The 20750-nt window shown below is 39.5% G+C and overlaps 1 protein-coding gene across 1 annotated transcript in view; it reads left to right on the top strand.

The window, feature by feature from the left end:
• Positions 1 to 20750, top strand: part of LOC140238286 (cubilin-like) — an 83551-nt gene that overhangs the window by 27972 nt on the left and 34829 nt on the right. The window contains exons 20-35 of the mRNA XM_072318222.1: positions 52 to 238; positions 698 to 861; positions 1175 to 1356; positions 2391 to 2547; positions 3426 to 3610; positions 4152 to 4320; positions 7052 to 7233; positions 8358 to 8526; positions 11160 to 11344; positions 13074 to 13236; positions 14025 to 14138; positions 15256 to 15498; positions 16402 to 16534; positions 16881 to 17080; positions 18954 to 19135; positions 20058 to 20259. Coding sequence (XP_072174323.1) covers positions 52 to 238; positions 698 to 861; positions 1175 to 1356; positions 2391 to 2547; positions 3426 to 3610; positions 4152 to 4320; positions 7052 to 7233; positions 8358 to 8526; positions 11160 to 11344; positions 13074 to 13236; positions 14025 to 14138; positions 15256 to 15498; positions 16402 to 16534; positions 16881 to 17080; positions 18954 to 19135; positions 20058 to 20259 — 2817 coding nt within the window. The remainder of the gene's footprint in view (positions 1 to 51; positions 239 to 697; positions 862 to 1174; positions 1357 to 2390; positions 2548 to 3425; positions 3611 to 4151; positions 4321 to 7051; positions 7234 to 8357; positions 8527 to 11159; positions 11345 to 13073; positions 13237 to 14024; positions 14139 to 15255; positions 15499 to 16401; positions 16535 to 16880; positions 17081 to 18953; positions 19136 to 20057; positions 20260 to 20750) is intronic.

Genomic DNA, 20750 nt, shown 5'->3' with positions numbered 1-20750 from the left:
AAAGTGTCAGATTATTGCACTTTCTTTTTTTTTCCTCTGCTCCTGTCCTAGTGTGTGGAGGGACGCTGTTAGGTAACACTGGTGCCTTCAGCAGTCCAAACTATCCCAACAACTATCCAGACAGTCGAGATTGCACGTGGGTCATCTCCGCTACGGAGGGGCAACAGATCAAGCTCAACTTCACCGACTTTGAGCTGGAGCCGAGCACCGACTGCATCTTTGATTATGTGAAAATATGGTGGGATCTTGTTTCACTTCTCATTGATGTTGTGTATACAGAACTTCTCCTCTCTTTTTTTTCTTTTGCTGACACATGATGATCATCAGTGGGGGATATGCATATCTTCACAATTACCTAATAGCATGATTATTTTGGGATGTGTTTGTTCTAGTATGATACTTTTAAGTATGTGCAAGTTTCTGGAAGACCATTCGGTGGACTAAAGCTCTACACAGATGTAAATGTCACATTAAGTGTGAATGCAAACTGGGGATGTCTATTTCTTTCTTTTGTTTAGAGTGAATGTGTTTTATTTCATTGTTTGTTTGTTTGTTTGTTTTTTGTTAGGTGGCTAAGTGGGGTGATTTGTTTAAAAGATGCATGGAGAATGAACATCTTTTGGTAGAAAGATTCTGACATGTTCCAATTGTAAAATGTCCTGAAGTTTGCTTTGTTGCTTTGGATGTTGAATTCCAGGAATGGTGCTTATGATACATCACCTCTGGTTGGCACCTTCTGTGGCTCCTCCCTCTCTCCAAGTACCTTCATCTCCCATAGTCACACCATGAGAGTTACCTTCCACACCGATAGTTCCATCACGTACACCGGGTTCAATGCCATCTATGATTCCACAGCTACAGGTTTGAACTTTGTTGTAATTATCAGGCTTTTAAATACTCTACACATAGTTCAACTCTATCACAGTGTTTACAAAAGATGTACAGAAAACAGAAAATATATCAAATCATTTCAACTAAGAAAAAGATAAGTTTTCAACATTTTCTTAAAATTGTGTACTGAACTTGCAGATCTGATGAAAGTGGGGAGTTTGTTTAAACTTATTTTTTTATTCCAAGTACAGTAAAGATTCCTTCCAAAAGTTATTGAATGTCAAATTATGCAACCAATGACCGTGTGAATGCTCAGTTTGTTTTGTCTTTTCATTTATGACAGGGTGTGGTGGCGTCCTTACCTCACCGGAAGGCAGCTTCTCCTCCCCTAACTACCCCTACCCTTATGGGCACAGTGCTCTGTGCGTATGGACCATTACAGTGGCCAGAGGCTCACAGATTGTCCTGACTTTTGACACCTTTGATGTCGAGGACCACTCCAGTTGTGTCTTTGATTATGTGAAAGTGAGTGTCATGCCAAGAAGTACGTAGTAGAAAAACATATATGAATCAATCTATATATCTATCTATCTATCTATCTATCTATCTATCTATCTATCTATATTTTCTTTTGTTGTTGTTATTTTTCACCCCATTATTGTGTTGTTGTTGTGTGCAATCTTTATGAACCATTATGATGCAGTTTATATAACTAATATTTTTTTCCCTCTCGATGTTATGATAAAAGAATACCAAATTAAACAGAGACCGACTTGAGAATGATTATTGGAGATCCAAATGATGTACCATCACAGAAAGTTCCTCCGAGCTTCCGTTTGTGGAATTGTACTGCATTGGTCACTTTGGGTTACTTGTCTGATTTTAAGTATGTCTCACCTTGATATAAGAAGACTACTTTACATCAGCAGGGATTATGTCAGACTGGTGCTTATAGTGTAGACTAGTTCATGTGTTTGATGAGATATATGAGTTAGTTGATTTTGACTTGATTTTATCTGTTTGTGTACTCAAAGCCACAATTCGGGATGATTTTTCTTGTTTTCGATCTAATATACTAATCTTGTCATGCCTTGACAACAGAATCTGAAAGACTCTCTGATTTGGGAATAATGTTTGCTCATGAGATGCATGTAACAGACAGGTGTCTCCCAGATGTTAATGTGTCAATGTTGGCAACCCTGTAATTGAACAAATTACCAGGCATCCCACAAACTGTCTTCAGGTAGTAGTAGTAGTAATAGTAATAGTAATAGTAGTAATAATAATAATAATAATAATAATAATAATAATAATAATAATAATAATAATAATAATAATAATAATAATAATAATAATAATAATAATAATAATAATAATAATAATAATAATAATAATAATAATAATGATAATAATAATAATAATAATAATAGTATTAATAATAATAATAAAAAAGAAAAATCATAAATTAGTAAGCATATGCATATACCGTTCTTTGCAGTCAGTTCGCCCACCATTTAAATATGGTAATGCGTTGCTTTCTGATTATTTTGTGTGGTTAGGTGTATGATGGTTTGGAAGCCAACAGCGCCCTCCTAGGGACCTTCTGTGGTACCACTGTGCCTGCCCCCCAGCGCTCTCGAGGCAATTCCATGCGCATTGAGTGGCAGACCGACTCCTCAGTCAGTGGAGATGGTTTCCTGGCTACTTATCAGGAAGGTGAGAGACTTGAGCAAGACTAATTGCCTTTTTTTTTTTATATATCTACCTTGTAGGGTGATAAAGGCACTGTGTTTTGGGTGTTGTGCTGTCCATCTAACCTTAAATAGATCTTGTCATTGCAATGTTGAAAGCAAAAAAAAAAAAACAAAAAAAAAAACAATAACAACAACAACAACAACAACTTAGGGAGTTTTTGTGATATCTAGTTCAGGTATGCTGCAATAGGTAATAGAAGAGCTGATCAAATTTCTCGCAAATCCCTGAAGGTCAAAGGGCACCGAACTTTGGTGAAAACAACAACAACAAAAAACAAGCAAAATTAGCTTTTTCCTGTCGGTGGCAGGTTGAATAAGTGTTGCTTTGTATTACCAGGGTCTTTATCATAATTATGTCTTAAGATTCCTGTTATGTGTTATACCACTTAACTGTTGTATATGGCTGCAAGGATCATACACTTTCCAGGGTGTAATAAGTCAGCCAATTCGTGGAATGCACCTGAAATTGGTATGTGTAGATTTAGATAACTCACATTATAATAGTACAACATTTGACAGAGATTTTGATACATTTCTATGCCTTTTCAGGCATGGCACACAGAATGCTGATACAAGAGCATTGACAAAGTTGAAACTGATAGTCAAAAAGAAATATTCAGGGTTCAGGGTCACTTTGAGTTGACCGCAGAGAGTATGGCATCAGTTATGCAACGCTTGACGATGTCAATAGCCTCTCTTTAAAAACAGCGTAAACATGCATGACATAAAATCCAGTAGATATGCATGTGTATTATGTAGATACAGCATATTTTCATTTTACAAAGGATGATGTTTTTACATACCATGACTTCTTTCATTTCATGGTGTTTCATCCCCAAGACTGTGATGACATTGTCCTGACGACCCCAGAGGGTTTCATCGAGTCGCCCAACTACCCCAACCCATACCCACACGACAGGGACTGCTCATGGGTCATAACGACAACAGTGGGCAATACCATTAACTTTACCTTTGTGGATCTGAACATAGAGAGCCACAGTACCTGCAGCTTTGACTATGTCAGGGTGAGTTTGCAGGAGTAAAAGACACAGAATATACATTAAGGCAAGATTCTCTGACATTTCTTGTATGGAAACCACACATTTGCAGTCATGGAATAATGATGATGGTGGTGATGGTGGTGATGGTGATGATGATGGTGGTGATGGTGATGATGATGATGGTGGTGGTGGTGGTGATGATGATGATGATGGTGGTGGTGGTGATGATGATGGTGGTGATGATATGATGATGATGGTGATGATGGTGGTGATGATGATGATGATGATGATGATAATGATGGTGATAATAATTAGAGGAATATCAATGTACAGCCTGCATTTTTTTTTGTGATAATGACAATCATCAATGGTTAATGTAATATTCAGCCTGTATTTAACATGTGTGAACTGACCCTACACCTTGTAGTGTAGTCTGTTTATTCATTGAGAATGAAAATGCCTGATTCTGTTATCTTTCTGAAAGAGCAAGAAACAACTTCATTGCATCAAATGACTGTGCTAAGAACTCGAGAATAATCTCATTTTTTTTTTCATCCTCACTCAGCTCGTTGATGGTCAAACAACGGACGACACAGAGATTGTGAAGCTCTGCGGAAGTGACACACTCATTGATGGAGTCACTTATGCCAGCAGTCAGGAGTACATGAGGCTCGAGTTCCATTCTGACTTTTCTGTGGCAACTGCCGGTTTCCAGGGTTACTATGTCATTAATGGTAACTATGGCAACGTCTGTAATCCATCTCAGTCGTTCTTAATGGTTACTAATTGTTACTGAAAAAAAACAAAGATGGTAATGAACCCCTTTCCCCTTCTGTGTCGTAGTTAACCTCTGCCCTTGAAGGGTGCTGGAGGCATTGTGAATTGGGGTTGTCCATTATTGTCCCCGCCGAACGAGTTCGAGCAGGGGACTATGAAACGGGCTCCGTACGTGTTTGTGTCTGTGCGTCCGTGCGTGCGTGCGTGCGTGCGTGCGTCCGTCGTAGCGTCCGTGCGTCCGTCCGTGCGTCTGTCCGTGTGTGCGTCCGTGTGTGATCAAAATGTTCAATTTGCTACTTCTCTGTCATTTATGAGCCAATTTTGATTCTGTTTGCTTTATATGATAGCACTACATGGGAGCTTTAAACTTCTACACAGAATTTCAGTTGTGACCTTTGACCTTGACCTTTGACCTATATTGTACATTTTGCTACAAAATGCTACTCCTTCGCCATTTCTAACCCGATTTCGATTCCGTTTGCTTTATATGATGGCACTAGTTGAGGGCTTCAAAACTTTTACACAGAGTTTTGACCTTTGACTTCTTTGACCTTTGACCTTGATTTTTGACCTATATTGGGCAGTTTGCTACAAAATGCTACTCCTTCGCCATTTCTAACCCGATTTCGACTCCGTTTGCTTTATGTGATAGCACTAGGTGAGGGCTTCAAAACTTCTACTCAGAATTTTGACCTTTGTCTTCTTTGACCTTTGACCTTGATTTTTGACCTATATTGTACATTTTGCTACAAAATGCTACTCCTTCGCCATTTCTAACCCGATTTCGATTCCGTTTGCTTTATATGATGGCACTAGTTGAGGGCTTCAAAACTTCTACACAGAGTTTTGACCTTTGACTTCTTTGACCTTTGACCTTGATTTTTGACCTATATTGTGCATTTTGCTACAAAATGCTACTCCTTCGCCATTTCTAACCCGATTTCGACTCCGTTTGCTTTATGTGATAGCACTAGGTGAGGGCTTCAAAACTTCTACTCAGAATTTTGACCTTTGTCTTCTTTGACCTTTGACCTTGATTTTTTACCTATTGTACATTGGCTACAAAATGCTACTCCTTCGCCATTTCTAACCCAATTTCGATTCCATTTGCTTTATGTGATGGCACTAGGTGAGGGCTTCAAAACTTCTACACAGAATTTTGACCTTTGACTTCTTTGACCTTTGACCTTGATTTTTTACCTATATTGCACATTTTGTTACAAAATGCTACTCCCGGCGGGGACATATATTACGCACCGCGTAATTTCTACTTTTCCTTGTTTTCTCTGTCCAGCTGTCCTAGATCTCATTATCACAATTCACGAAAAAAATTAATAAATGAATAGACTTCCTTGGTAACTGGCCCAGTTATAGTGCATGAGGTGTAAATGCTCCAATGAGCTTTCAGGCAAAAAACCTCTAGGTCAAGGGTGAAAGGTCACTGAATTTTTGTTGGAAATGCCTTAACTCCATGTAGTATCATGCAGTCATATCATGATATGGAAGGAAGGGTAGAAACCAAATGAGAATATTTTACAAATTATAATGTTGAGAGGTCAAAGTTCAATATTTGACATCACTGTATGTTTGCCAAAAAGATGTCATTTCCAACCATTACTCATGTTATGAAAAAAAAAAAAAGTCTTGTTCTAATGTAATATTTAGTGGGAGGGTAGAAATTGATAGACAATTATTTGCTGGTATACAGTAGTGGTGATAGGTCGAAGGTCTCTTTACTGCATGTGCATCTTATTTTCTTGCCATTACTTCAGCTGGGAATGTCTTGTGATAATATCACCGGGCAAGATCGAGTAATGACATTAAGGAAATGAAAGGGACAAAAGGTCAAAGGTCATTTTCTAGCCATAATTTGAAATAGCTATGTCTTGGGGTATGTTTTTTGACGTCATGGTGAAAATTAGATGGGGAATCACTGTAAAGTGAGAAACATTTGGGTGCATTTTAATTTTGTGAATTTGGTTAGAACCAAGATTAGCAAAATTCACAATGCGTGCACGAGTTCTCATCTACATTATATGCATTGAATGCCACTGACAATTCTTGAAAATGTCATGCCTCGAAAAAGGCCATCAGCTCCAATTTACGAAACTTAAATGACGGTAATATATCTTGCTTTGCAGTACTTCCTCATGCAAACTGTTTAGATAGGACATTTTCCAAGTAATGTTGATGTTTGTCAAGGCTGACTGAAATAGGGTGATTGTAAAGTGAAAATGAGACTAAAAGGGCTGCATAAAAGACGTAAAAGATTAAAGATGTTTTAATTTTTCCTTTGCACATCTTCTGACATTTTTCTTTTTCGCAATACATATTCAGGTGATGCAATTTGTAGGCCCTATAGTGTAGTGTGATATTGTGTAGCAGTGGTATGTGTCTAGTTTTAATTAACGATCGATTTCTTAGCAGGTCTGCTCATCATGAAGACTGGAATATCCTTAAGTTCTATTTTGTGGCTCATTCTTTCTTGCAATATAAGTATTGCTAACCAGCACTAACTATATCCTGCATATTTCTGAATGCAGACATTATTCATTGTAGTGACCTATTGACAGATGACATACAAAATTGTACTTAGTTAATGCACTTTTCTTTATCTGTTACTACTTCCCCAAGGTGTTGTAAGAGGGCGATTAACAAGCATGCTCCCTTTTCTTGAAATGTTAACAGGTTGTGGGGGGCAATTGACAGGGAACAATGGGTCTCTCTCTAGCCCCAACTACCCTGCACCGTACGACCACTCCCGCGTCTGTGAGTGGGTCATCACCGTCGACCTTGGCTACTCTGTCGTCCTGACCATCGATGACATCGAAATCGAACATGCCACTGGCTGTCAATTTGACAGTCTGAGAGTAAGATGCAAATGTGAAGAATGTATACTGTGTAAGGTGTTATTTTCGCGTACAGGTATTTTCGCCAATGAGGAGGTCACGGACATTTTCACAAAACATTGTTTTTGTGAATTAAACTGAGGATGTCGTAGCTGAACTATTACCCTGGCGAATAACGACATTTTCACCTGTTCGTGGTCCAGCAGTGATTCACGAAATTTGAGAAAATTAAACCCTTGCAAAAATAACAGCTTATACAGTATTGCAACCCCTTTTCTTTGATTCACGACTATGTTATTTACAGTGTATTTTGGTATTGTGTCCTCAACTATTTCAAGAGGAGAACAGGAGACTACTCTCCAGTAGTCCCTCCGTTACATTAGGATACATGCATCAGCAAAGGTCAATATCCTTCCCCCCCCCCCCCCCCACCCCCACCCCTCTGTACACACACTGATTCACTCTTCACCCTTTGCTAGTCTTCTCTACAGACACTGGTACACATTCATGGCCATCTTTCCTCGCTATTAAATTTCTCTCCCTGTATATAGTATTAGGCTCAAAACCTTCAGCAATGCACAAGAGAAGACAGGACATATCCCTCAGATGTAGAGAGAGAGAGAGCAAAACAAAACACCAACAACAACCACCCCAATGCAATCAATGTTGTCCGTGTTTTCATTTTCTTACCATTCCTACAATTCCCAATGTGTTCACTGGTGCTTGAAATCATGTTGCCTGGCAAGTATACTCATGTCAGATGACTGACTCTCATTCCCCTTGGTAAGGTGACATTATGGATACATGCTACAATCAGTTTTGCTCTGAGTTTGCCATCAATATAAAGCTGTTTGTTTTGTTGTTTTTTTTTTTCCTTGCATATGCAGCCACTGGGTTCCTTCCATTAGTTTGGTTCCTTTCCCTTTACCTCTGCTGCTCTGGCTATGTGGAAATTGCAAGTCGGCAAGAAACATTTTTTGTTCAGAATTTGAAGAGGACTTTTTGCATCCGTATCAAGGGGAGCATGCTATAGTAGTGCCTTCCTGACCAATAAGCGCATGTGTAATATTATAATGTCTGTGGTCATTAGGAATATAAGGAACAAGAGGATTCAATTTTGTGATTTAAATCTTTACCTTGTACAGGTGTATTCCGGCAATGATGCCAATGGATTTCTGTTAGGCGAATACTGCCTCACCTTAAAAGATCCGGTGACGATTCCATCTACGGGCAATCAAATGTTTGTGCAATTCACCACAGATGCCAGTGTCAGCTTTGGGGGATTTCACGCCACGTACCAAGCTCGAGCAGGCGGTAAGATTTACAACTGTACAGGCTCAAACTCCGTGTCAACTCGTAGAAGACGTAAGGCTTAAACTGTCAATACTAAGCATGTTGTGTTCATTTTCGCCATTGAATATTGATTGTCAGATGTGTACACATCATCTTTTTACAGAGGAGCAGTTGAGTGCACTGTCATGGATGGCCTGTATATTGAAGAACAGGGGTTCAAAACCCTGCCTGGCATGCATCCTTAAGGTGCGATCACACATCGCCGGTTTAGATGGCGGTTCATGGCGGTTCTCAAACCGCCGTGAACCGTGTCCCAATGATGGCGGAAAGCACTTTGACTACGTTCTCAACACGTTTTGAACACGGAGCAAACGCGGATTGACGCGGTAGTAACACGTATCGTCCCGGAAGGTGGAGGAGTCCATACCAAGCCCATGTAGTTGGATGCAATCAGAGCCCTTTCACTTGTCCTCAATGGGTTTCAACAAGGAGCGTTTTGCTTTATTAGGTATATAAACACAATTTGAGTGATGCAACAAGCAATTATCTTCAAGTTTCAACGTGACTTTTCTCTTTCTCTTTTAATTTTTAAAATATCCGTATTAACTGTCATTAAAAAGACATACATATCAAAGCAGAATCCAAAATAGTTTCCAAAGTTTCCTGATCATTTGTAGGTTTATTTATCAAGTGATGTACAAGTACTTGCTTGTTTCAACATCTCTCTTTTTTTAATTCTTTCTTAATCAAGTTTTCACATAATTATTTCGCGTGTTGAATTTAAGATCTTGTTGCTTGTTTATCCATGTTTTCACAAAATTGCTCCTTCTTATCTTTCACAGCTTCTTGTGAAATATGAGCCTAGGAGAGTTCCTAAATTGTAAGGGGAATCTTTATGTGATACCCTCGATCCATTACGACAAACTAATATGGCAAACGTGGTTTATGCCGCCCCAGAACTGTGGACAGCATCCCAAGTGATAGAACATGCAAGTTCCATCAATAAGTCAAAAATGTTTTTAAATACTTAACTGTTAAAATAGTAACATAGTGATTGTAGATGATGATTTATGCAGCATGTTACTGTTTCTGAAATTACCTTTTCCTGTTTATCTTTTTGTTCCCCCTCTAAAGCGCATAGAGACCTTGCCAAAGGTATTATGCGCTATATAAGAACGGTAATGATGATAATATAATAATAATATCTTTAATAACAGTCAATAAAAAGACATATTATGTACATTATACATTATCAAAGAAGCATATATAGTATTATGTGTATAGTTTCCTCTTTACTTACAGGTTCATGTAACATAATAATGGTGTTTTTTTTTTCAAGTTTCAACATTGCTTTTCCCTCTACTCTCTTAAGTTTCAACATATCTGTATCAACATGCAGTCTTACAAAAATGGCATACATAATCACGAAAGCAGAACCCAACATATTTACATAAGTCCTCTGTGTGTAACACGTTGCTGGCCATCTTAAAAGCTGTTAAGTTTTGACTGAACTTACCTTTTAATGTAAATGATGTACTATTCAACATACCTAACAACTTTTTGAACATTAAACTTTATTTGTTACTGTATAAGTGTTAAAGAAGTAAGGAAACTGTAGCATTCAATATATTTGCCCGATCTTGCATTATGGGTTCATCTTTGCGTTTATCTCCATTTTTTATTGCTCCGCCACGAAGTGTCGCCGGAGCCATTATTCTCTTTTAAGTTCATTGTTTCTTTTCGCTTGAAAATTATGGCGGTGTTAACACGGTATTATCACGGATCTTGCGGTGCAAAGACGGAGGATGCCGTTCTTAACACGATGAACGGCGATGTGAACACGGTCCATTTCAAACCGCCTAGACCGCCACGAAAAATTAAACATGTTTAATTTTTCTGGCGGTTCCCCGCGGTTCCCGGCGGTTCTCGGGGTTCATGGCGGATGGGTGACGGATGACCACGGTTTGTGTACGGTGTAAACACGGTCTTTGGCGGAGCACGGCGATTTGCTGAACCGCCATGAACCGCCATCTAAACCGGCGATGTGTGATTGCACCTTTAGACAGTGTGTCTTACCCACTTTGTCCTCATTGAATGAGGTGTATTTCAATGAAGTGATTGCAGTCAAAGGTCAAGATCAAGGGTCAGTGTACATTGACTGAAAAAGTCACATTCAAGCCATAATTTCACCTAGGAATGTCCAGTTGTGATGGGAATATAAATGGGAAAACTGTGAATAAATATTGCATCAAAGGATGAGTAAAAATGCCAATTACAAACGTCCCTGTACTTTTCCTACAAATAAATATAGATGGTTATTTACTAGCTGTACCTTCAGCTTTAAAAGTCCATTGATAATGCTCTTTGATTTGATGGATAGAAAGATATCAAAAATATGTTTCTTTCAAGCAAAGACTGTGGAAGGTCATTGCAGTTCAAATGTAAGTTGATGTAATTATTTGTCTGCTATGCCACAGTACATACAAAGTGTAATCCATTTCATTATGCTTGACATGCAGTTGAAATAAGCAGTTGAAATATTACACTGCATTTCACTGATGATAAGCCAAATAATTGATAGAGGTGAGAGCACCCATTTACTTCAATAAGCGCTGCTCTTTTACCGACTTCCATGTGTTGTCTCTTGCGATCAGGGTGTGGAGGAAACTATAGTACCCCCCACGGAGACCTGCGGTCTCCAGACGATGGCTCTGGCAGATACCCCCACAACACCGATTGCTTCTGGACCATTACTGTGGAAGACAATCACCGCGTTGCCCTCACTTTCCTGTCATTTGAACTAGAGGGTGCCAGTAGTTGTCAATACGACTACGTGAAGGTGAGGTCATTGAATTAATCATTCACTGTTCTTAACCCTAACTAGGCCAGGCTATTTAGGTAGATCATAGAGCCGGGGGGGGGGGGGGGGGGGGGGGGGGCCTCCCAGGCCCCCGCTCCAGATCTCGGCCGTCGACCGCGCGATCGCGACGAAAGTTGGCACACACATTACCTATGATGTAATCTAAAGTACTACGAAGTTAGATTTTTGAAAAATTGTCATTTATGCTAAATTATGCTAATTTATGCATAATGATGCATGAAATCAGACAATTTGGTATAAATCACTAAATAAAGCCCGAAATGGGCACATTTTTTTGTGTAAATATTCTTTTTAGTGTCCTAAGCAAATATAAGAGAAAAAAATTGAGCCATCCAAAAAAATTTCTTAAGTATTTAATTGTTTTTTGAATTTCTTATGTATTTCTTTGTTTTTTCAACTTTATGTTTTCCATTTTTTTTTCGATGACACTTGTCCGCGACATTGTTCCGAATGAGAAAATATGTTATTAGTTGATTTTATTCAATAAAACCCCAAAATAATCATGCTTTTATGAAATTTGACTGTAAGCACAGTTTCCATTGAAATTGTACACGAATTCACGTTTTTGAGCAATTTTTGGTCTGACATGCATGTACATATTTATGCGAAACTTCGGGACCGCGCGCCCGGGCATCGCAAATTTGGTGTCAAAAGATGCGGGAGACTCGACAGAAAAAAGTCACGAAACGTCGCGGCGATAGCTTTCACGTTAGCGATACATTGCGCGGAACGTCGAGGGGGGGGGGGGGGCCTCGGAGGCCCCCCCCCCGGCCTAGTTAGGGTTAACCCATTGAGATTGAGGACGAGTCCCGAGTATACTCGGGCAAGCATCTATGGGAAATGCGTGTTGTAGCAAAATCAAACCATCCTCAATGGGTTAAAGTTAATATAGACAGTGATTGGTTATTACTACTAACGAAGTTCAATTGTCATTGAAAATGGAAATGATTAATTCTTGGCATAAATAACCTAATGCATGCCATATTGAACTTATTGCTTATTCATCCACCCACTTGCCAGCCTCAAATATTGGCAAGAACAAAAGTGCAGCACATACTCGGTACTCTTTACTTACTCAGTGCTTTAGACAACCATGCATACTTGTGCACGTACATAACACCAAGTTCAGCTCTAGGATGGTATGCTTAGCATTTGCATTGGTATATCCAGTGATACATTGTATCTATTATTTGGATATCTATATATTTTATTACTATTATTTGTGCGTAGATTCCTTTATAAAGGTAATTCATCAGATTTCATGGTAAAATCCGTTCAGATCAGATTTAGCAGGACTATCTTTAGGGAATGCAGTGTTGTTCCAAGGGTACGTGTGGTCCACCCTTGGGGGTGTTGAGGTGGGGCTCCTGAAAGCATGAACAATGAAAATTGAAATCATCCAGTAGAACAGTAACCTATTTATTTTGTGTCCATACCCTTTCAGGTAAAAGGTAGTACTTCGTAACTGTTTTAGATAGAATCTATTTTTTAAAGCCTTTACCCTGGAGGATGCTAGAGACATTATTGTTGGTTTTGTATGGGAAGGTTACAAATATGATGCTTTATCAGCACCGGCTTTTGTAGCCTAATGCTTTCTCTTTGGGACCATACACTGAATGTTTGTTTGTTTGTTTTTTTTTGTGTGTGTCTATGTGTCATTCTTTTTTTAATCAATTTTTTTTGACAGCTATACGATGGCCCAGATGACTCTTACCCGCTCCTTCTTACCCAGTGTGGGGCGGGGCTTCCAGATCCCCCTCTTATCTACTCCTCTGGCAACCAGATGTCTGTTCACATGTTTTCAGATTCCAGTGTTTCATACTCTGGCTTCCATGCAACTTATGAGACCGGTCAGTTGGTTCCGTTGTTACTTATTCAGCAAAGCATGTTTAAAGCCTGATTGTGGCTATGCAAATCCACTAGAAGGTGAAAAAAAAATGAAAGAAATGACATTACCTCTGTCTTTCATAGATGCTTACAAAACAAAAGAGCAAATAAAAAGAAACACACACTGATATAAAGTGTACACATATTGCACATGTATAAAAGTTGTATAAAAGTATACTATACAATACAATACAATATTGGTAATTGTATAGCGCTCTTACTAGTGGACATTTATCACATTACTTCACAAGCGTAAAATGTAAATGAAGGGGAGGGGTGAATTACGATTGAAGAGTACACAGTAGTTATGTTGGATCATTTAATTCTTGAAGTGAAAAGAGAACAGAAGAGAAGAGAACGGTATAGGACAATTAAAGTGCTGGGAGACCAGAATTTAACAGACAGTTTAATTACTGATTTCTTTATTCTAGTAAACACTTTCTAGCTCTAGATGTCTTCAAGATGATTTTGCATTGTGCATTTACCATTAAACAATTAATTTTGTGATAAAAAAGAAAGAATTTTGTATGGAAAGGTTTATTCAGTATTTTCAGCCAAATTCAATTCTACTCCGTTTAAAAAAAAAAAAAAGGAAGAAAAATGTCCATACTTGCATACTTCACTCCAATCACATGAGTGCAGCATAATAATATGGCATGTTTCCTCTGTAGCTTATTGTGTACGTCCAATGTTGAAATGACATACGTTGTACATAATATCATATTCCTTTTCTGATCATGTACCATATCAGTATGCGGAGGCCGACGGGATGCCACCGTTGATGGATATATCGAGTCCTCCAACTACCCTGACAACTATCCAAACGACCTCAACTGTTCATGGATCATAGAGTCAAATGACCCATGTAAGTAGCATTAAATGTTACCCCTCTGGTTCACAACAGTGTAGTATTGATGTCTTTGCAAAAGGATTATCACTTTATAGAGCCAAGAGTAATGACAAGGATAATGATGATGACAATATGACCTCTGATACAACTTGTAGTACAGATAGTAGCAACAAAAGTGGCAGTAACGATTTAAATAAAGAATTGGTGTTCCTGGAATTGGTGTTAAGCTTTTAATCTCAATACAAGATAATTACTTCCAGAATTTTCGGCTGTCAATGCTACAGCCTTCATCAGCGGAATGACCTGTCTTTGCCTTGATCATGTGATGGTCAATAAGCGAGTCATAGATTTTCGAAAGCTTGTAGCCCCCCGATCCTGGATTTTATTGAGAGAAGGTTGATAGGCCCTGACATCTGTAGATTGCTTGTTCCCAGTCTAGAACATCCACCTCCACCTGATGAAGGCTGCAGCATTGACAGCTGAAAATTCCAGATGTAAATATTTTGTATTGAGATCGAAAGTTTAACAACAATTTCAGTTGAATTTCCAATACAGACAAACTTCTACTCTAATAGAATTGGTGTTCCTGTTTATGTCTCAATGAAATTGATTTTAGTGATAAATAAGAGTACAATTACGATTACAGTCTACTAAAAATATCTGTACTTTATGTTGGAAGGATGCTGTTTATCACAGGTATATACCTGTGATAAATATAGTAGAAAAGAAAATAAGAATCTAAATATTTGCCAGTATACTTGTTATATTTTGGGTTAGGAGGGAGCTGACTGTGTGTGAAAGATTTCTGCATTTGATGCAGAATGCGGGATGCAGGGTGCATGTGCCAGTAAGTTACCTGTAACACCAAATGTTCTTGTGTCCTTTTCCTCTTGCCTTTGATTCTCTGGTCCCACTCCTCCTATCTCCTATTCTTCCCCATCTCCTTCCATATTTCTTCTAATCCTCTTTGTTCCTTCTACTTCTCCTCCTCTTCCAACACTGCCTCCTACTGTCCTTCTCTCTCCTTCCATTTTCTTATGTTCCTTCCTCTTCCTCCTCCTGCTTCACCCACCCCCATTTCTTCTCCTTCTCCTCCTCCCCCCCCCCCCCACAATCCGGATCATCCTCCCAGTGGACCGAGTAACTCTGATCTTCACCCACCTGGATCTTGAGTTCAACCCTCCTTCGGATTGCCACGACTACGTCACCGTGAGGCAAGGCAACAGCGAAACAGCCCCAGAGGTGGGCACCTACTGCGGCACCACGGTCCCGGCCCCTATCACTTCCGTTGGGCCCTCCCTGTTTGTCTCCCTCTTTACAGATTCCAGCATCAGTGGCCAAGGTTTTAGGGCAACCTACTCGACATCGGACTCGGGTACGTGTGACTAGGAAAATTTGTTAAGTCCGAAATGATACCTGCTGAATTATGTGTATCCCTAAATGCCTCCATTTTCCCTTGTCATTGGACATTTTAGCCTGGCAGGTAGGTATTGATCCTCAAGTTGGGGTTATTCTGCACTAACTGCAGTTAACTTCCATGAATTATTATTTTTTGCTGTTATTGTCCCCGCCGAACGAGTTCGAGCAGGGGACTACATTGTATGAAACGGGCTCCGTACGTGTGTGTGTCCGTGTGTCCGTCTGTCCGTCTGTCCGTGTGTGTGTCCGTGTGTGATCAAAATCTTCAGTTTGCTACTTCTCTGTCATTTATGAGCCAATTTTGATTCTGTTCGCTTTATATGATAGCACTACATGGGAGCTTTCAAACTTCTACACAGAATTTCAGTTGTGACCTTTGACCTATATTGTACATTTTGCTACAAAATGCTACTTCTTCGCCATTTCTAACCCGATTTCAATTCCGTTTGCTTTATGTGATGGCACTAGGTGAGGGCTTCAAAACTTCTACACAGAATTTTGACCTTTGACTTCTTTGACCTTTGACCTTGATTTTGACCTATATTGTACATTTTGCTACAAAATGCTACTTCCGGCGGGGACATATATTACGCACCGCGTAATTTCTACTTTTCCTTGTTTAAGTAGTTGTGTTGAAAACGATACTGACAAATATGTAAGTGACGATAACTACAGATATAAATATGATTTTACAATCGAATGATGGTATATATTGTTGATGAAATTAAAAATGAATATTCAGTAGGGGTTTTAAATTCAGAACTCCCGCCCAGTCGTCTGTGCTGAGAATTAATCATTTATGTGTGTGTATGTGTTTTTTGTTTTGTTTGTGTGTTTGTTTTTTGTCTGGTGAATCTAGCCTGTGGAGGTACTTTTGCCGCAATGTCTGGTTCCATCACGAGTCCCAGCTATCCCACCAGTTACCCGCAGGACGTGGAATGTGTCTGGCTCTTCCCTACGTCGGCTGGAAACTCCATCCAGGTTTCTTTCAGGTGAGCTGCTTGTGCGAAGGTGTCACCATCGTGGCAGACATGTTTGGAAGTTGGAACAAATTAGACGAAAAGAAGATTCAAGGAGACAAACTGATTTTCTGCTTTGCCAAATTTGACTGTTTCGTTCAAGCCATTGCAATGAAATTTGAAAAAATTTACAGTGAAGAACTGGTATTAATTGTGAACTCAACCAAAAGTTCCTCAAACTAATTAGGTGGTTTTATGTCACTAGATCTAAATTATAATCGTACTAATGTGTTTCATGGAACATTTGTGTTCCATGGAATTTTAGGGGAAACAGTTCTATTCCCACATGTCTTTGTTCATCAAATCCCCGTCCCTGCAGTGTGTTCAATATCGAGTCCAGCAATGGCTGTGCCCAGGACTATGTGGAGTTTCGACAGGGCAGTGAGACAGGAGCCCTGATAGGTCGCTTCTGTGGCGACACAATCCCAAGCAACGTGACGAGTACAGGGACCCTGTGGATGAAGTTCCGCTCAGACTCCCAGTCAACTGGTGTCGGCTTTATGGCCAACTATGCTCATTGTGAGTATTCATCAGTCATGCATATGCATGGCTATGCTTGATCCTTTTTGTGCCCGTGCACTAAAAAGCTTTACTTGCCAAGTTTTTTCATCTGCATTTATTGGTCCATCCAAACCTGACTGAGTCAAAGATTGTTGTTCATGTTTGACCAATCAACAGTGATGCACTTGAATGGGCTTGCCAATCTTCAACTAGATCAAGTTTGGATGGCTTACTGAATGCTAATGAAAAAGATTGGCAAGTTTAATAAGCTTTGTGCGTGGTCGCCTGAAGAGTTAAAGTGAAAACAAAGTTCTGGTAAGGGCTTGAGAACCCGTCTGGCACCATTTCATATTTGCTTGCAATATATCGAAAGAGTCTACAAGAAACTTACCTGGCTGATGTGGTTTGCCAGAATGATGAGTCATTTTGGAGTATTTTGAGAAATAATAAAAGTTGGAAAACCGACTTTTATTCCAGAAGGCTCCAAACTAACTCGGTCTCAGGGAAAACTGGACCCTATTTCAGACAATTTACACGCAGTTCATGATCGCCATATTCTACTGTATAATACCAAACGAGGCCTAACTGAACAGACAGGAAAGTGCATGCTAATCCTGTACAAAACAAATGGACAGCGCGCGGTCACACATCACCTCAGTTGCTGAGATGCGCGGTCTTTGAAGTTTTTGTTGTTGTTTATCAAGCGTCTTTGATTGTTTTTAGAGGTGCTTGATAGGCGCACACTAATTTTGCATCCGCGCCAAAGAGGTTTTTGATGCACGCGTTGTAACAACTCGGACCATTACTGCGAGTAGCCAGAACGCAAAGCGCTACAATGTAGTTTATACAGGCCGCTCCCATAGTACAACACTGTATACAATCTAGAGGGACAACCAATACAACTCAGCCCGCCGTCAAAGCGAGGCCGAGTTATCCCCCGAGTCCGAGTTTAGCCTGACCCCATTCGGTTAAGTTCTGAGAGTGAACCTTTTTGGTTAATATTTCGCATTTTCATCGTTACCCATCGAATATCTTGTTATTACAGCATTATTCCGCACATTTCCTAGGCATATGTTCACATTTGGGAGCAAAATTTGACAACTTTTGCAGGCGTACCAGAACTATGTTTTGGCTTTAGAGGGAACCCAAACCCAAAGAGCAATGTGGATTGAGTAAAAGCAGCAACATTAGTAGAACACATCAGTGAACGCTTTAGGAAAATTGGACAATTGATGCAAAAGTTATGAATTTTTAAAGTTTTGGTGTTGGAAGTGCTGGGTGAGGAGACTACTAGGGGTTATGACGTATGTGTGGACAACAATAAGAAAATACACAGAAAATTCCACAAAAATTCACTTTTCTAGCATAATGAAAAAGCACTTGACTAACTGCTTTCAGAAAGCAGTGGGAATGATTACTACCCTTAACGTATGTCAGTATCAAGTTGATGGAATGTGTAATTTTCATAAAATATCAGTTTTTGTGGAATTCCCTTTATATTTCCTTTATATTGTTATCCGCAAATGACGCCATAACCTCTAGTAGTCTCCTCATCCAACGGTTCCAACACCAGAACTTAAAAAATTCATAACTTTTGCATCGATTGTCCAATTTTCCTAAAGCGTTCACTGATGTGTTCTACTAATGTTGCTGCTTTCACTCAATCCACATTTCTCTCGGGGTTTGGGTTTCCTTTAAAAACTGATTTTGTTCACTGGAAGCAAGAAGTCTCCCAAACCCCTTATCATCTATCACCTGAAAGACTCCTTATGTCTCATTTCGAATAAAGGTTAATCAAAAGTGAAAACTTTGCAATTATTTTCTGATGTTGATGCCAGCTCTCCTGTAATACCGTTTCTTGACGTTCTGACATACTGTCTTTCTGTATTAGTGTTTGGCGGAGACCTCTCAGGAAATTCTGGCACCATTGAGTCTCCGCTGTATCCAGCCGTCTACCCCCACTATGTTAGTGCCCGATGGACGGTCACTGTTCCAGCTGGAAACCTGATTCTATTTACATACACAGCCTTTGACGTTGAATCCCATTCATCCTGTGCCTTTGATTATGTAAAGGTGAGATCTGCATATATATATATATATGTATTTATTTTTTTTTTTATTTTTTTTTTAAATTTAATTTTTTTAATTCCAGCACTATGAAGAGTACTTCAAGTAGTCAGCAACTAAAATGTGTATATGAATGGGGATTTTCTTTGCAGAATGAAGCTCGACCGATAATTGAGGAGGGAAAAGAAAAGAGAATCTCTACTCTACGTAGTCCAGGATGGTGGGGGGGGGGGGGGGTGGGGAGCTACTGCTTTAGGCATACTTTTTCAGTGTTTTCCAGTGCCAATAGGCATGTGCTGATTAAAGTTTGGCATCAAAGTTATGAGCAGAGAATATAATGGGTTATGTGATTGTTTTTGTCATTGGGTTTATGCAAACTGAAGGTGCTCTTCACTTGTTTTAAAGGGTCAAACTTTTTGAGAAAATGTATTTATGCCTATCATGTGGATTCTTCTTTAACTACCATGTGAGCACTTTTTCCACAGGTACCATCAGAGTCTCATAAATTGTTTTATACAGGAGGGTTTTACTCCAGTGAGTGCAGTGATGCAGGCGTTAAGTACAATTGTATCTTGTAGGTGCATAAACTACATCTGTAATGATACTGTAGGAAAAATGAGAAATATTTGCATGCAATTTAATTTCATGAGAGCCAAAATTTGCAAAATTAGAATACATGCCAAAAGTTCTTGTCTACACTTTATGCGTTGAATGCCAGTGGCAATTCGCAAAAAAATGTCATGCTGCGAAAAAGGGCTTCAGCTCCACTTAGTGAAAATTTCATGCTGCGAATTGTACATGTCTTGCTTTACAGTAGATGTAAATGTCTTTGGTTGATGATACATCTGGAAAGACTAGTTCCAAGAGGGAACATTACATTTTAAGTTCTTTCTCTTCTTCCTTTTCTGTTCTGCTCCAAAATTTTCAGATCCTGGATGGGGTGCAGGACTACTCTCCCATCCTGCAGGTGGCGTGTGGCACCGACATTCCCAGCCCCGTGCAGACGACGGGGAATGTCGGCTCAGTGGTCATGAGCACCGACTATTCGGTGGCTGGTACAGGGTTCCAGCTCGGCTGGCTGGCCGTGTCAGGCAGTGCCACCATCGCTCCGGGAACTCCCCATCCAAACAGTGAGTAAAACAGTGCCTTCAGATGTTCTTAAGATGCAATTTCTTTCTTGTTGCTTCCCCTTGAAACCAGTATGTGAATGTTGTGCCAGGGCATGGCATCAGTGCTTGCTTATTGTAAAGGAAAGTGATCTGGGGCCTGTGGCAAGATACTGTGTATCTGCACCATCAACACCACTACATATATTATAAGCTCTCAGTGAAGTTGTGCGTACAGCACAACCAGTGTCAAGTCAGAAATTCAATACTTGCAATGTAATGCATTGATTGTCAATCTTTGATACACTACAAAATTCAGGAATAAACCAATTTACAAATAGATCATGTACTCATAGGTACAAATGACCTCATTTCTTTCTGTCAGTATATAGGTACTCCACTCATTTTTAAAGTGACATATGGCTTAAGCTTGAACAATGAACAAATCTTATGGAATTTGGGTTCAAACAAAGAATGGTCCATATTAACCCTAACTATGCCAGGCTATTTAGGTA

The sequence above is a fragment of the Diadema setosum genome, chromosome 14, assembly GCF_964275005.1.
Source record: "Diadema setosum chromosome 14, eeDiaSeto1, whole genome shotgun sequence".
NCBI classification, from domain to species: domain Eukaryota; kingdom Metazoa; phylum Echinodermata; class Echinoidea; order Diadematoida; family Diadematidae; genus Diadema; species Diadema setosum.
Note: the sequence above shows the minus strand (reverse complement) of the source record. Positions and strands in the feature narration are given on the sequence as shown.